This window comes from Zonotrichia leucophrys, chromosome 27, assembly GCF_028769735.1.
Source record: "Zonotrichia leucophrys gambelii isolate GWCS_2022_RI chromosome 27, RI_Zleu_2.0, whole genome shotgun sequence".
Classification (NCBI taxonomy): Eukaryota; Metazoa; Chordata; class Aves; order Passeriformes; family Passerellidae; genus Zonotrichia; species Zonotrichia leucophrys.
In genome coordinates this window covers 6064326-6081574 of record NC_088196.1, presented here as the reverse complement: position 1 = coordinate 6081574, position 17249 = coordinate 6064326, and the positions used below count along the sequence as shown (strand labels likewise).

At 52.1% G+C, this 17249-nt stretch overlaps 1 protein-coding gene across 1 annotated transcript in view; it reads left to right on the top strand.

Moving 5' to 3' along the window:
* The window catches only part of SKAP1 (src kinase associated phosphoprotein 1), a 75510-nt gene that overhangs the window by 38961 nt on the left and 19300 nt on the right, over positions 1-17249 (top strand). Inside the window, exons 5-9 of the mRNA XM_064733871.1 lie at positions 13282-13356; positions 13969-14052; positions 14377-14501; positions 14984-15047; positions 15420-15593. Coding sequence (XP_064589941.1) covers positions 13282-13356; positions 13969-14052; positions 14377-14501; positions 14984-15047; positions 15420-15593 — 522 coding nt within the window. The remainder of the gene's footprint in view (positions 1-13281; positions 13357-13968; positions 14053-14376; positions 14502-14983; positions 15048-15419; positions 15594-17249) is intronic.

Below are 17249 nucleotides of genomic sequence, written 5' to 3'. Positions count from 1 at the left end.
AGGATAAGGGATTTGGGATACAGGATTGGGATAAAGGATTTAGGATAAGGGATTTGGGATAAGGGATGTGGGATACGGGATTGGGATATGGGATTTAGGATAAGGGATGTGGGATTTGGGATCTGGAATTTTTGGCAGACTCACATGGGAAGGGAAGGGAAGGGAGGAAGGGAAGGAAGGGAAGGGAAGGAAGGGAAGGGAAGGGAAGGAAGGGAAGGGGAAGGGAAGGGAAGGGAAGGGAAGGGAAGGGAAGGGAAGGGAAGGGAAGGGAAGGGAAGGGAAGGGAAGGGAAGGGAAGGGAAGGGAAGGGAAGGGAAGGGAAGGGAAGGAAGGGAAGGGAAGGGAAGGGAAGGAAGGGAAGGGAATAAGGAAGTGCTCGAATTCCAAGCACAGAATGAGCCGGGAATTTTTCATCACCTGGAATTTCTTGGATACTCAAGGCTTTTTTTTAAAAAAAGGAATTTCTGGGATAAAGTTTTGCTTCCCTGCTCCAAACCCTCTGGAAAAGGTGGATTTGGGATAATCCCAGGGATCAGTGGGTTATTGGGAATTCAGGGAGCCTGGAACACGATCCCAATAATCCCAAGGAGCATTTGGAGCAGGATCTGATCCTACGGAAAATCCAGGAGGGATAGGACGTGGGAAAAAAAGTGGGAAAAGGGGATTTAACATCCAGAAAAATCTGAGGTTTCAATATTTTAATTTTGGGATATTCAGGATGAGGCTGCAATCCCTGGGAGTGTCAGATCCCGGGAATTTGGGGGGTGAGGATGGGCTGGAGATGGAGATCCCATTTTTCCTTGGAATAAATCAGGATATGCCAGGGAACAGCAGCTCCTGTTGCAATCCCAGGGCTGGAAAATAATTAGGGAATAATGCAAAAAAACCCAGGATTTGAAGTGGGAAAACCATCCTGGAACACTGATTGATTGATTGATTAATTAATTAATTAATTCCGAGCTCTGCTCCCAGTTAACACCTCCGGAATTAATGGAGTCGCACGGGAGCGGGAATCACCGGGATAATTTTATTAGGAATAATCAGCAATCCATAACATTTTCAACTCCCTATCAACATCCCTGATTTTTCCACCCACACCTCCCATTCCACACCCAAACATGGGAACAACTCCTGGATTTTCCCACCATTTTTCCATAATTTTCCCACCATTTCTCCGGGTGGGAAAAGCCGCCGTTCCTAAAAATCCAGAATTGTTTTTCTGGGCAGGGAAGGATTTCCACGGAGAGGGACCCAGGAATCCATAACGTTTTCAATTCCCTATCAACATTCCCAATTTTCCCACCGACGCCTCCCATCGCACACCCAAGCACGGGAACAACTCCTGGATTTTCCCCCCGTTTTCCCACCAATTTCCCCATTTTTCCAGGTGGAAAAAGCCGCCATTCCCGAAAACCCGGCGTTGTTTTTCCGGGCGGGGGAGGATTTCCACGGAGCCCGGATCGTCGGAGCTAATTAGCGGAATGGCCCCATTATTTATCCAGGGACACGGAGTCCAATAATTGCTATTGCAGCTCGGAAGCGGCTCCGGGATATTAATTCCCGATTTTTCCTGTCAGCTCCGTACAGTAAAACTTCCAAATGGGCCCCCGAAGGTGCAGAAGCTCATTTTAATCCTCCTTTTTCTTTGGAATTGGCAGAATCTCCTTCCATAAAAGCTGGAAAAAAAGCGGGAGAACGGATAATATTTTGCTCCGAAGGAAGCCGTTAGAAAATCTTATTATTTTTCCCGCTCCCTGACCTTTTCCCGGCTTTCCGCTGGAGGAAAAGTTCCTCGGATTTGGGGGGTTGTGATGTGGGGAGGATTTTTTTTTGGGAGAATCCAGGGAATGGGTTGGGTCTGTTCCCTCTGGAAGCAGGGAAAGGATGGATTGGTGTCCCATGGAAAAGATTTTGGGTGATTCCCATGGCATGGAAGATTTTGGGATTTGCTTTTCCTGGGATTTCTCAGGATTTTTCCCATTGTATTTCCCACCCCTGTACCTCATTCCCATGGCACGGAAGATTTTGGGATTTGCTTTTCCTGGGATTTCTCAGGGTTTGTCCCATTGCATTTCCCACCCCTGGATGTTATTCCCATGGCACGGAAGATTTTGGGATTTGCTTTTCCTGGGATTTCTCAGGGTTTTTCCCATTTCATTTCCCATCCCGGCACTCCAGGAAGGTTCCCAAGGGATTCTCTGCTCTTTGGGGCTGGATTTTGGGTGGGAATCAGGGGAATTTTTCCCAGGGAATTCCTGAGGGATTCTCCACTGGCTGTGACAGGAATTTGGGTGGGAATTCGGAGTTTTCCCCACCCAGATTCCTGAGGGATTCTCTGCTGGCTGTGCCCGGATTTTAGGTGAGAATTAGGGTGGCAATGAGCAGCTTTTCCCACCCACATTCCCAAGGAATTCTCCCCTTGCTGTGCCCAAACTTTGGATGGGAATGAGCATTTTCCCCAGCCAGGATTTTCCAGACAATCCTGGCTGATCCTTGAATGAAAACCCCGGGAACAGCACCAGGAATTCCCTTAAAATTCACCCCATTTAAACCAACCCCAAATCCCAAAACTCCCACAATTCCCCCCAGGAAAAAAAAAAAAAGTGGGAAAAAGGCGATTCCTGGCCGAGCCCAATCCTGGGAATTTCTCCGTGGGCCGGGGAGGCTCCGACGGAAGAAATAAAGGCGGGAAGATCCCGTTTTCTTGGGGAAACTCGTAAAGCCGGTCGGAATCCGACATAAACCACAATTTACACCCGGCATTTATCCTGGAAATTGCGGTTCCGTGCGGCTCACGCAGGCGGATAAATCAAATTTTATGGGATTCTGCGGAGTTCTTCCAGGGAAAGGGAAATTTAGTGGGATTTGAAGGCTTGGGAAAACAGGGGCCGTTCATCCTGGGAAACATCGGCTCCCACATGGAGAAGGATGAAAATCCATCCCTCGGGATTGGAGCTTTTCCTTAAAAAATGGCTCGGTTAAATATTCAAGGGATGAGCCGGGAAAAATTCCCAGGTTTTTTTGGCGTGTTCCTGGTTTGGGGTGGGAAAACTGGGCCTCAGCCCCCCCCCAAAAAAGGGATTTAGGGATGATTCCCGAATTCCTGTGTTCCTGCAATTTGGGAAATTGCTGGAGCACCCCAAATCCCAGATTTCACCTCAATCCCTCCTCCAAATTCCCCATTTTTATCCCAGATCCCTCTAAATCCCAGCTAAAACCATTCCGGGACATCCATTCCCTGGGTAGGACAGGAAAAACCTTCGGAAAACTCTTGGAGGTGGAGGTTGCTTGTCCTAATTAATGCCAGCCTGTCATTAATTAATTGTTATTAATTAGGGGCCTAAATTAATGCCAGGATTTTGGGATCCCTGCTGCAAATATTCCAGAGGTTTTCCCGGGATGGGATCCAGGGGCGACTCCAGCTTTTCCTGGTTTTTTTGGGGCAGGAATGGGGATTTTAGGGAAGGAGCTGCTCCCGCTCCCAATAAAAACAAGGATGGAGCCAAACACTCGGAATTTGCTCCGGGAAGGAGGAAACATTCCAGGCTCCGGAATTTCCATGGGATGGGCCCGGATTTGGGGCCGGAGGCTCCGGTGGCGCTTCCTTCCCTTTGGGATGGGATTCCAGGCTGCCCCCGGGCAGGAAGGAAGGAAGGGAGGAGATCCCGGTGGGATCCGTGGGCACCGGGAACGCCCCCGGATCCGGAAAAGGCAGCTCCGGGATGTTTGTGTGGGATTTTTTTATTTCCCTGCTCTTTTTCCCGGTTTTCCGTGGTTTTGTCCATGGATCAATGGTGGGAGGGGGTTGGGAGGAGATCCCTGAGGATTCGCAGCTCCTGGAATTCTGGAATTCCATCCCGACCCCATTCCGTGATTCCGTGGATCCTCAGGGATCACGGATCTCTCCAAAGGAATCCTCCCATGGAGCCAAAGATTTTCCCACTCCCTTTTCCCAAGGAAAAGAGCTGGATCAGGCTGGATCATTCCCATCCTAATGGAATTTTTCAATGGAATACCAGGGAATACCATCCTAATTTTTCCCTGGAGTACCAGGGAAAAATTCCAGACGTTTTCGGAGGATGATCAGGCCTTTCCCAGGAGAAGCTCTCTGGTGTTATCCCAGTTTTCCAGAAGGAGAAAACCCATCCTTGGATAGGGAAAATTGGATTTTTCTGGCTTTTCTCAGGATCCAGCACTGGGCAGGGACATTCCCCATCATTTGGGGTGATATCCTGGATATTTTCATCGGGAATTGGGATGACAGGACACAGGGAATGTGTTCCAAGTGAAAAAGGAGGAGCTCAGGTGGGATTCTGGGATTCCCTGGATCCCTGGAATTCTCCCAGGCCGCATTGGAGCACCCTGGGATATAATGGGAATTATTCCCTTGGAATTGGATGGGAACAGGATGGGATTTAAGGCCCTTCCACCCCAAACCATTCCACCATTCCTTCTTTGGGATTTTCCCTGGTTTTCCAGCAAAACACGGCGGAGAAAACCAGGGCGGATTTCTGGGAGCAGGTGGAGCTCTCCCCCTTTTCCCCCTCAGCTCCAGGACAATATTCCACCAATATTTGCTCGGGGAAATGAGGAGGCGCCGAAAGAGCCCCGGGAGGAGCAATCCAAACACACCTGGAGCGGGGATGGATCCGCGCCCGTCGCCATGGCGATTATCGGCATCCTCCGGGATGGCGGGAATGGGATAAATCCTGATGGACGCTGGGCAGGCCCAGCCCTGGGCTTTGGGGCTGGTTTTGGGGCTGATTTTAGGATTTTGGACACGCCAGGGTCACTTTGAGCTTTTCCAAAGTGGGAAAGGGATAAATCCTGCCGAATGCTGGGATCCAAAGTGGTTTTAGGGCTGATTTTGGGGCTGGTTTTGGGGCTGATTTTGGGGTTTTGGGGATCTTGGGGTCACTGGGAGATTTTCCAAAGTGGAAAAGGGATAAATCCTGCTGGATGTTGGGATCCAAGGTGGTTTTGGGGCTGGTTTTAGGGCTGATTTTGGGGCTGATTTTGGGGCTGGTTTTGGGGCTAGTTTTAGGGTTTTGGGGACCTTGGTGTCACTGGGAGATTTTCCAAAGTGGGAAAGGGATAAATCCTGCTGGATGTTGGGATCCAAGATGGTTTTGGGGCTGGTTTTAGGGCTGGTTTTGGGGCTGGTTTTAAGGTTTTGGGGATCTTGGTGTCACCGGGAGAATTTCCAAAGTGGGAAAGGGATAAATCCTGCCGAATGCTGGGATCCAAGGTGGTTTTAGGGCTGATTTTGGGGCTGATTTTGGGGCTGGTTTTGGGGCTGATTTTGGGCTGGTTTTGGGGCTAGTTTTAGGGTTTTGGGGACCTTGGGGTCACTGGGAGAATTTCCAAAGTGGGAAAGGGATAAATCCTGCTGGATGTTGGGATCCAAGATGGTTTTAGGGCTGATTTTGGGGCTGATTTTGGGGCTGGTTTTGGGGCTGGTTTTGGGGTTTTGGGGATCTTGGGGTCACTGTGAGCTTTTCCAAAGTGGGAAAGGGATAAATCCTGCTGGATGCTGGGATCCAAGGTGGTTTTAGGGCTGGTTTTAAGCCTGATTTTGGGGCTGGTTTTGGGGCTGTTTTTGCGGCTGATTTTGGGGTTTTTGACACCTTGGGACCACCAGGAGCTTTTCCAAAGTGGGAAAGGGATAAATCCTGCTGGATGTTGGGATCCAAGATGGTTTTAGGGCTGATTTTAAGCCCGATTTTAGGGCTGATTTCGGGGTTTATGACACCTTGGGGTCCCCGGGAGCTTTTCCAAAGTGGGAATTGGATAAATCCTGCTGGACTGAGCAGGTTTGGGGTGATTTTAAGCCCGGCTTTGGGATCCCGAGCCCATCCCCTCCCCCCGGCCGCGCTCCGCGAATCCCCGGGATAAAAAATGGGAAGCGTTTAAATGGTGAATGGGTTTCATGTTCCTGTCAGCGCCGAGGGTTTGTTCCCGTTTATAAACTCATCCGTTTGGAATGACATCGGTTTTATGGGAGCCATCAGCCCTGGGTGACGGCGTTCCCGTGTTCCACCATTACTGCCCGATTGGATTTGCAGTAAAGAACGGGAATGGGAATCGTAAATCTCCCGCCAGGAGATTTAGGGCTCCTGGAAGGGGGAACGGAGCCGATCCCGGCGCTCCTGGAAGGGGGAACGGAGCCGATCCCGGCGTTCCTGAGGGATGGAGGGGTGGCCAGAGGTGGGAGGTGGGTGTAGGGCAGGGAGAGGTTTGGTCCCACTCTGAAATTCCACCAAAAAATGGGGGAAATGGGGAAGAGAACATGGTTTAATTCTGTTCCTTAAAATTCCATAAGAAACGGGGAAAGTGTGGAACAGAAGAACATTCTGGGAGGGAAAATCCTGCCCTGGCTTGGGGTGGGAATATGGGTGGCAGGGAGAGGTTTGATCCCACTCTGAAATTCCACCAAAAAATGTGAGAAATGGGGAACAGAAGAAAATTCCAGGAGGGAAGATCCCGCCCTGGCTCAGGTGGGGCTGGGATGTGTCAATCCCAAACTTTGGATCCGTAGGCAAAGGATGAAGGAGTTGGAATCCCACCAGGATGGCCCTGGAATGGCCCTGGAATGGCCCATCCCAGCTTTCCCCTCTTCAGGTTTCCAAAGGAATTTTAGGAATTCTCCGTGGTCATTGGTCCTTCCTTGAGTATTCCAGAAAAATTCGGGATGGGCCTCCAGGTGTTTCCAAGCGCTGCTCTTTGCTTTGCCCCGGCTCATTCCCACCGATCCAGGAATTCCTGCTGTGGATTCCCAGAGTTCTCCACACCTCGGGAATGCCGCCCCAATCCTAGGGATTATCATGGATTCATTATCCACCCTTCCCATCCTCCCTCTCCTGTCCCTTTATTGTCTCTCCCACCCAGATTTCCTTGTGTTTTCCAAGGATTTTTTGGTGATTTGGCGGCACTTGGCTGATTCCCCACTCCTGGAGATCCCTCAATCCATGCAGGACCCTCCCGGTGTGGAATTCCAGCCCCTCTGGAAGCAAATCCAGCGTTTTTTAACCCAGGATCAGCACAAAGACTCCCCCCGCTCCGTGGATTTTTTTTTCCCCCTCTTTTTCTTTTCCTTAATTCACTGCCCGGCGAGTTCCTGATTGACTCCGGGACCAATTAAAGGAAAATTTAATGGGAGAATGGATGAACTCCCGGAGCTTTCCCGGCCATCCATCACTTTTTTATAGCAGGAGCCGGGAAGGAGCTCAGAACTTCCCGCTGGGAATGGGATAATGAGGAGGGCACGGAGAGGATTCCCGGGGATTGCCGGGATGCGGCTCCAGGCTGGGATTCACCGCCCTGATCCCGGCGTTCCGGGGGCTGCGGGGACCCCTGGGGAGGCTGGAAAATGTTGGGATCATGGGATGGATCCCGGAAACCATCCCTGATCCGTCTGGTTCTGGAGTGAGGGTCAGGAGAGGTGTGGGGCTCCCAAAATCCCATCCTGGAGATTTGGAGCTCCCAAAATCCCATCCTGGAATTCTGGGGCTCCCAAAATTCCACTCCAGAGCTTTGGGGCTCTCAAAATCCCATCCCAGAGCAAAGCCAGGCCCTTCCCATCCCCTCCCAAATCCTGCTTCCCATCCCGGCAGGATTTGATCCAGAGGCAGCAGGAAAAGGAAAAACCCCGTAAAAAAACCCCGTAAAAAACGCCGAGGAAATGGAAACCAGCCCAGGCCCCATTTTTCAGCCGTAACTCCATAATAAAAATAACGGGATAATGATTTTTTTTTGGTTTTCTGGGATGATATTAAAGGCCGGGATATCGATCCCACATTTGCCGGGCCTCGGATGGAGCCGCGGGTTTTGACGGAGAGAGCAATAAAATCCTCACTTTCCCAATTTCCCATAAATGTCAGCGCCGTGTTACAAATTCCCGGTGATGCTCCCGTCCCTCCCTTCCCAGGGAATGGGGGAATGGGGGAACGGCCCCGAGGGGAAAGTTTGGGATCAGATCCGGGCTGGGAAGGGGCTGCGTTCCCACGGGATCCCGTTTCGAGGGTTCTGTTCAATCCCAAATCCCTGGAATTTGGGGTGAGGGCCCAATGTCTGCCCTGGATCCTGCAGCCCTGATCCCACCTGGATTTGGGGTCCTGGAGCTCTGTTTAAACCCAAATTTTGGGATAAGGCCTCAATGTCCCCCTTGGATCCTGGAGTCTGGATCCCACCTGGATTTTGGGGTCCAGGATCCCTGATCCCACCTGGATTTAGGGATAAGGTCCCAATGTCCCCCCTGGATCCCAAAACCCTGATCCAGCTGTGATTTTTGGGGTCCTGGAGCCCTGATCCCACCTGGGATTTTGGGATAGGGGCTAAATATCCCCCCGGATCCCAAGCTCTGATCCCACCTGGATTTTGGGCTCCCAGATCCCTGATTCCACCTGGATTTTGGGATCCCAGAGCCCAGATCCAACTGGGATTTTGGGATCCCAGAGCCCTGATTCCTCCTGGATTTTGGGGTCCGAAACTCTGATCCCACCTGGATTTTGGGGTCCGAAACTCTGATCCCACCTGGATTTTGGGCTCCCAGAGCCCTGATTCCTCCTGGATTTTGGGCTCCCAGAGCCCTGATTCCTCCTGGATTTTGGGGTCCGAAACTCTGATCCCACCTGGATTTTGGGGTCCGAAACTCTGATCCCACCTGGATTTTGGGCTCCCAGAGCCCTGATTCCTCCTGGATTTTGGGGTCCGAAACTCTGATCCCACCTGGATTTTGGGCTCCCAGAGCCCTGATCCCGCCAGGATTCCTACCCAAAGTTCCCCCATCCCCGTTTGGAGCTTCCCTCCCGACCCCCCACATCCCGGATTTATGGCTCTGTGGGAACCCGAGCTGCCATAAAAAGCCGTTCCCTGTTTTTCCGGCCCCGCCATCCGTTATCCGCTGTCATTCCCAGCGCTCCCAGAGGCGGAGGCGATCGATGTTTTGTTTTATCTCCCTTTTTTTCCCAATAATTTTTTTAATCATTTCTCCCGCGGATAAATAATTCCCGGGAAAGCCGCGCTCAGCACTTTTGGAGAGGGGGGGAAAGTGATGAGGTCAGGGCAGGGAGAGGGAGGGAGCGGGGCTGGAGCTTCCCGCGGAATTCCCAACGGGAATGGGGCACGGAGGGGGCGCCCCAAAAATGGGAAATGGGGTTTGGGGGGACTGGGATGGGATGGGATGGGATGGGATGGGAATCAGAATGGGATGGGATGGGATGGATGGATGGGTATGGAATGGGATGGGATCAATGGGTATGGGTATGGGATGGGATGGAATGGGATGGGATGGGATCAATGGGATGGATGGATGTGGGATGGGATCAATGGGATCCAAGGGATGGGATGGGAATGGATGGAATGGGATGGGATGATGGATGGGATGGGATGGGATGGGATGGATGGATGGAAAGGGATGGGATGGGATGGGATGGGATCAATGGGATGAGATGGGATGGGATGGATGGATCAATGGGATGGGATGGGATCAATGGGATCCATGGGATGGGATGCAATGCGATCAATGGGATCAATGGGATGGGATGGGATGGGATGGGATGGGATGGGATGGGATGGGATGGGATGGGATGGGATGGGATGGGAAAAGGGACAGAGATGGGGACAGGGACCTGTCAATTCCGCTTCCCGTGGAATTCCCAGCAGGAATGGGAGATGGAGCTGTCGCCTCAAAAATGGGAAAAGGGGTTTGGGACGACTGGGATGGGATGGGATCAATGGGATGGGAAAAGAGACAGAAAACGGGACGGGGGCCTGCCAACCCCCATCTGCTTCCCATGGAATTCCTAAAGGGAATGGGGCATGGAACTGCCACCCTGAACTGGGGGGAAAAGGGTTTGGAGAGTCTGGGATGGGAACAGGGATGGGGACAAGGACAGGGACAGGGACCTGCCAACCTCCTCTCTGCTTCCTTTGGAATTCCCAGCAGGAATTGGAGATGGAATTGCCGCCCTAAAACTGGGGAAAAGTGGGGGTCTGGACTTCCCTGGGACAGGGGATTTTAGGGATCAGCACAGCCCCTTTTAGGGATGAGAAATTTGGATCCCACGGGTCAGTCCCTTTTGGGCAGAATTGGATTTGGTATCCCAGCCGATATTCCCAGACCCTTTTTGGGGTGGGAAATTTGGGATTTGGGATCCAGCCAGGTTCCCAGCCCTTTTTGGGGTGGGAAATTCGGGATTTGGGATCCCAGCCAGCATTCCCAGCCCCTTTTTGGGGCGGGAAATTTGGGATTTGGGATCCCAGCCGATATTCCCAGCCCCTTTTTGGGGTGGGAAATTTGGGATTTGGGATCCCAGCCGGGGTTCCCAGCCCCTTTTTGGGGTGGGAAATTTGGGATTTGGGATCCCAGCCCCCTGCTGCCGCTCCCGCCGGGGCCGCTCCCTCTCCCGGCTCCAATCCTGAGCTTCTGCTGCTTCCTTGTGGCAAAATCTTGGAATGACACGGCCTTTCCCTGAGTTCCTGGCCCGGGACGCGACCCCAAACCCCGGGAGATTCCCTCGGGAGCAGCTCCAGGGTTGGGATCTCCGGCCCTGGAATCCCGGGAGGGAAATCCTTCAGCCGGGTCCACCCCTGCGCTGACCTTTGGCGGCTCCCGGAGAATTCCCAGTGGGAATTCTGCTGGCCAGCCCTTCCCAGAGGCCGTAAATATTCCCGGGAAGGTGATGGAGGTGCTTGATTTTCCTGGGATACGTTTTTAAAGAGCTGGGATGTAACCCCGGAGTCCTGGTGGGAATTCCCGGGATATTTATGGCAGGAAGGTTCTTTCATTCCCTTCCTTTTATTCCCGAATTTAAGCTCAGGATTAAAGGTGGAATTCCCACATCTGTGACACCCTCAACTCCCCAAAATTCGGGATTTTCCCTGGGATTGCTGCCCCCGTTGGGAATCAGGAAAAGGGGGTGGCCAGGTGGGAGGGTCCCACTGGGATTTGGGATTTGCTCCCAAGGCTCAGCATCCCAAATCCGGTTTATCCATGGCCGGGGGAGCTTCATCCCTCTGCGATTGACCCAGATGGGAAAAAGGGATGGGATGGATGAGACTGGAGAAAAACGGGAAACCTCTGGAAAACCGGGAATGAGCGGCTCCAGTTTGACCTCCAGGTGCCCCAGATCAGCTTTTCCATGGGGAGATTGGGAATAAATCCCAGCAGGAATGGGGCTCATCCCTCCCATTCCCTCTCTCCCTCCTCCACTGGCTCCTTTTGGGGTCCTTGGAGGGGCTCAGGACCCTCTGGAAAACCGGGAATGAGCGGGAAGAGCGGGACCGGTTTGATCTCCAGGTGTCCCATATCAGCTTTCCAAGGGGGAATTAGGGAACAAATCCCGGCAGGAATTGAGGTCACTCCTCCCTCCCTCCTCCTTTGGGGCCCAGAGGTCCTCAGAGGGGCTTGGGACCCTCTGGAAAACCGGGAATGCCAGGGGAAAGCGGCTCTGGGAGTTTGGTCTCCAGCTGCCCCACATCAGCTTTTCCAAGGGGAAATTAGGGAGCAGATTCCAGCGGGAATGGGGGTGGGGTCTCCCTCCCTCCCTCGCTCCCACCGGAGCCGCGGGGTGAAAGCTGAAAGTTGAAGAGTCCAAAGCCGTCAATCCCGACTTTCAGCCGGCGCTGGGAAAGGGAAATATTTGGATAAGGCGCGATCCGGAGCTGCCGCTGTTTACAAATCCCGGTGCCACATCAAACGCGGCTCCCTTTGGGAAGCGCTTCCCGCTCTCCCGGCTCCTTTTGGGAGCTGTCACGGGAATTATTTGATGTTTCCCTCTCTCCTTTGTTTGTTTACGTTCATTAAAGCCGGGAGAATCCATCAAATCCTTGGCTGCGGTCAGCGCGGAGCGCGCGCGGCCGCAGGTGCGGGGCGGCCGGCGATGATGGAGGATCCATTTATCCCGCGGGGCGTGTGGAGGGAATGACACATTCCCGATAAATCCAGCCCCGTTCCCGCCCTCCCGCCTTCCCCCGGCCGCCCTGATGGATGGGTTCCTTATCGGCAACACGGAAAAGCCGCTGTCGAGCCCCGGCCGCGCTTCCCGGCCGGATGCGGGGGCTGATCCCGGCGTTCCGCGGGTTCCCGGGATCAGCCGGGATTTATGGAAGCCGTTCCCCAGCCCTGCTGGGCGTCATCTTGGGCAGAATCCCAAAAAACGCTGGATCCCCCCTGGATTTGTCCCTCTGTGGGGAGTCATCCCAAGTTTCTTGCCTCTGGAATTCCCAAATTTGTTGCCAACGGAATCGAAGAGCTTGGCGTCTCCGGAATTCCCAAATTTGCCGCCTCTGGGATTCCTGAGTTTGCCGTGCCTAAAATTCCCAAATTTGTTGCCTCCAGAATTCCCCAGTTTTCCCGGAATTCCAAACTTTTTCCCAAGTTCTCTGCCTGCAGAATTCCCAAGATTGCTGCGTACAGAACGAGGCCTCCAAGGCCATTCCCAGAAAAACGAGGCTTCCGAGGCCATTCCCGGGAAAACGAGGCCTCCAAGGCCATTCCTGGGAAAATGAGGCCGTCGGGCTAACGAGGAATGGTCGGAGCACACCTGAACGCTCCGGTGGAGCCGGAGCAAAAGTCGGGATTTACGGAGTCCCCGCGCGGACAGGAAAGGACGGGAAGTTTATCATGGATTAGGGAATTAATGGGGATGGATGGGGTGGGCGCTCCATTAGGGAATGATTTAGGATTTTCCGGCTCATTGTGGATCAGGGAGGGCTCGGCCGGGGCAGGGCCGGGGTCGGAATGTTGGGATTGGGGAAGGATTGGGGAACAGGGGAGGAATTTCAGGGATTTTCAAGTTACGGATCCGTCTTTTTATATTTTTATATTTTTATTCCCATATTTTTCACTTTTATGTGCATTTATTGCGAGATAATTTAGGATGGAAAGGATCCTAAAGCTCATCCAGGGCCACCTCCCACCATCCCAGGGTTCCCAGGTTTTTGGGATGAGCTGGGAATGGCAGAGCCCTTCCGGGCTCCGGGATGAGATTCCATGGGCAGATCCTCCATGGGAATTGGGTTTTCCATGGGAATTGGGTTTTCCATGTCCATAACCCAACCAGATTCCAGGGAAAAAGGGCAGCTCCAGCCTCATCCCGCTGAATCCCAGAATTCCAAGACCCTGTTCCCTATTCCCAACGATGGGAATATCAGCAGGATTGGGATAAACTGGGATTTCCGCCCCAAACGCTTCTTCCCCAAAGGAAGGGGCTGGAAACCTTGGGATGTGGGGATGGGAATGGCGAATTCCAAGGTTTTCCTTTGCTCTGCTCCCTGCAGGCCTGGAGGAGATCCCACGATTCCAGGATTCCGGGAATATTTTGAAGCAAGGATACCTGGAGAAGAGATCCCGAGGTAAAACCGGGAATCCCAGGAGAAGATCCAGGGCTGCCACCTGAAAATTTGGGAAAATCCCCAATTTCCAGCCTAAAAAAACCCAGGAAAAATCAGGAAATCCACGGATTTCCACCGGCAGGCGCTTCCAGGTTTTTCCAACGCCTTGCCCGGCTCATTCCCTTTTCCAGAGCATCCAAATTAAATCCTGGAATTAAATTAAGCCCAGCCCAGGCCTGGAGGGCAAAACTAATGAGGAGAAAAAGCCGGGAAAAGCTCCAGGGATTCGGGATCATCCCACATTTAATGCGGAGATAAGAGCCGGGCTCGGAATCAGCCTCGGCCTTATCTCCCTTTTCCCGTGAAAGCCACAAATTATTCCCTTCCCTAATGGGATTTTCTCGGGAATTATTGATGGGGAGAGGCAGGAACAGCTCCTGGCTTTTCCCTGGCTTAACTCCCGCTAATTTCTGATTTAACAACATTTCCCAGAGATTTAACCCCAAACGCGTTCCCTGGCCGCAGCGAATCCACGAGAAACGCATCCCAGAGGAATAAAATGGGGCCTTTTCCCTGCTTCTCCTGATTTTTCCTGACTTTTCCCATTTTTCCCTATTTTTTCCCGTTTTCCAGAGCCCAGCTTTTTCGGCTCCGACTGGCACAAGCGCTGGTGCGTCCTCACCCAACGGAGTTTCCTCTACTACGCCAACGAGAAAAGTGAGTGGGAAAAGAATTCCCAGCTTTTGGGTGGAAAAGTGGGATCTGGCCATGGAAAACCGCAATTCCCAGCTCCTGGACGGGGAAATCCCAGCTGGATTTGGGGTTTTTTTCCATTGGAGCAAAGGGAATTTTTGGGTCATTCCCCTTTCCCTGAATTTTCCAGCCATTTCCCTTTCCCGGATTTTCTGGACGTTCCCCTTGTCTGGAATTTTCTAGACACGTGCCTCAGTTTCCCTCCATGGATAAACCCCCATGAGCTGCATCCAGGGGTGGAAAAAAAGCTGGAAAATCCCAAATTTTCACCCAATTCCCTTTTCCCAGGCAAGCAGCCCAAAGGCTCCTTTCCCATCGAGCGCTACCAGGCCCACCTGGACCCCCAGCTCCGGAAAGATTCCCGGAAAAAATGCTGCTTCCAGCTGCTCTGTCCCGGAAAACGCTCCTACGAGGTGGGAAATGGTGGGGAAATGGGAATTCTGCGGGGGAAATGGGAACTTTGGGGGGAAAATGGGAATTTTTGAGGGATGAAAGGGAATTTTGGAGGGGAAACGGGAATATCAGGGGAGAAATGGGAATGGGTTTCCATGGATTAGACCTGACAGCTTTCCTGGGATAGCCTGGCTAGGATTTCCATGGGTTTCCATGTGTTTCCATGGGTTTCCATGGATTTCCATGAGTTTTCATGGAATTCCATGGGTTTCCATGGGTTAGGTTTTCCACCTTTCCTGGGATATTCTGGCTGTGCTCCGCTCCCACTGGGAGCCAGGAGATAAAATCTGGGAATGGCTTTTCCCGGTGTCCCGGGGTTGGGAATGGCGGATCCCTGTCCCCTCATCCCAAACCCCAAATCCCAAATCCCAAATCCCAAACCCCAAACCCCAAACCCCAAATCCCAAACCCCAAATCCCGGGATAACGGATTCTCCCGGCAGTTCGCAGCTCCGAGCCCGGCCGAGGCCCAGGATTGGGTGGAGCAGATCCGGTTCCTCCTCAGGGGTGAGTCTGGAGCCGTTCCCGGTTTTTGGGTTTTTGGGATCTTTGGGAAGCGTTTTCCCACCTGGATCGGGGCTTTCCATCCACCCACGCCCGGATTTGTGGGGAGTTGCTCCAGCTGGAGGCAGAGAAAATTCCAGAAACTCTTTGGAACCCTCTGGAATTTTCCAGGACCTCTGGAACCCCCCCAGGTGCATCCCTTCAGGACTCATCCCTGAATTTGGGGCTATTTCCTGGGATTTTCCATCTTTCTTTCCTTGGTTTTTTCCTTGTTTTTTTGCCCATTCTCGGGTGCAGGATTTGGATCCTGATCCCGCCCCTCTGGAATCGGGAGAATTCCCACTTTTCCATCCCTTTTCCCCTCTTTCCCGGCAGACCTGAGCTCCCTGACCATTCCCTGCGACGAGGATGAGGAGGAGGAGGAGGAGGAGGAGGAAGAGCTCTCCAAGGACCGGGACAGCTCCGATTCCATGAACAATTCCCAAAATTCCACCCTGAATCCCGAGGAGCCGGAGCTGGAAGACGAAGACATCTACGAGGTGATGCCAGGTGAGCTCCCAGATTCCCAACTTTTCCTTGGAAAAAACGTAAGGAAACCCCGACTGTTCCCACACCAGCACCATTCCCACATCTCTGCTTTTAACCCACCCAAAATTCCAAGGTTTTATCCCATTTCTTTATCCCGAGCTTTTGATGGACCTCCCAAATCCAAACCCTGTTTTTCTGGGAATTTCAGATCCAGGGATTCTGCTGGAGCAGCCCTCAGAGTTTTGATGGATTTACATGGATTTTCATGGGGTTTCATAGATTCCCATGATTTTCCAATCATTTCTATGGGTTTTCATGGTTTTTCCATGGATTTCCATGGGTTTCCATTAATTTCCATGGGTTTTCATGGATTTCCACGAGTTTCCATGGATTTCCATGGATTAGGTTTTCCAGCCTTCCTGAGGTAGCCTGGCAAGGGTTTCCATGGATTTCCATGGATTTCCATAGACTTCCAAGGGTTTCCATGGATTTCCATAGACTTCCAAGGGTTTCCATGGATTTCCATGGACTTCCAAGGGTTTCCATGGATTTCCATGGACTTCCAAGGGTTTTCATGCATTTCCATAGATTTCCATGGATTGGCCTTCCCAGCTCCCCTGGGATAACCCAACTCTTCATCTTGGGAACTTTTGGGATCTTCTTCCATCCCAAACCCCCCAAAATCCAAGGAAAATCCCCAATCCCATCCTCCCACCGCCCCCTTCTCCCTCCTTTACCTCCTGACCAAAAAACCACGGAAAAAAAACCCGGGAGACGGGAATGAAAAAACCGGGAAAAGCCACGGAGAGATAATTTCCTCGGCGTTAATGAAGTTTTACAAAAACAGACGCGGCCGAGGCCAAATAAAATTTCACAGGTGATAAATTTTTCCAATTTCCCGGGAAGGATTCGATGGGAATGTTAAATCAGGAGTGAAGGTGTCCGTTCGGAAGCGCCGAGCGCTGCCGGGGAATTTTATCGACTGGAAAATTGAATCAAATTGCTCCATTAAAAACTCGGCTCCGCAGAGATTCCGAAGCTTCCCGGGATGCGCCGGCGGCTCCGGACCCCCGGGATGAGGATCCCAAAAGTGGGGTGGGAGGGAGAAGCGGAATTTTCCAAAGTTTTCCAGCTTTTGGCTTTGATTCCGTCCTGGAGAATCCAAGTGTTGGGTGGGGTTGGGAAGGCAGAGCTTCACTTGCAGGCCTGATCCAGGAAAACCCTTGGATCCATTGGATTTCATTCCAGCAAAACCCTTGGATCCATCAGATTTGATTCCAGTAAAACCCTTGGATCCATCGGATTTGATTCCAGGAAAACCCTTGGATCCATCGGATTTGATTCCAGCAAAACCCTTGGATCCATTGGATTTGATTCCAGGAAAACCCTTGGATCCATCGGATTTCATTCCAGGAAAACCCTTGGATCCATCAGATTTGATTCCAGAAAACCCTTGGATCCATTGGATTTGATTCCAGCAAAACCCTTGGATCCATCGGATTTGATTCCAGGAAAACCCTTGGATCCATCAGATTTGATTCCAGGAAAACCCTTGGATCCATCGGATTTGATTCCAGGAAAACCCTTGGATCCATCGGATTGATTCCAAAACTTGATCATTGGATGATTCCAGCAAAACCTTGATCCTCGATTGTCGCAAACCTGGATGGTGGGGAG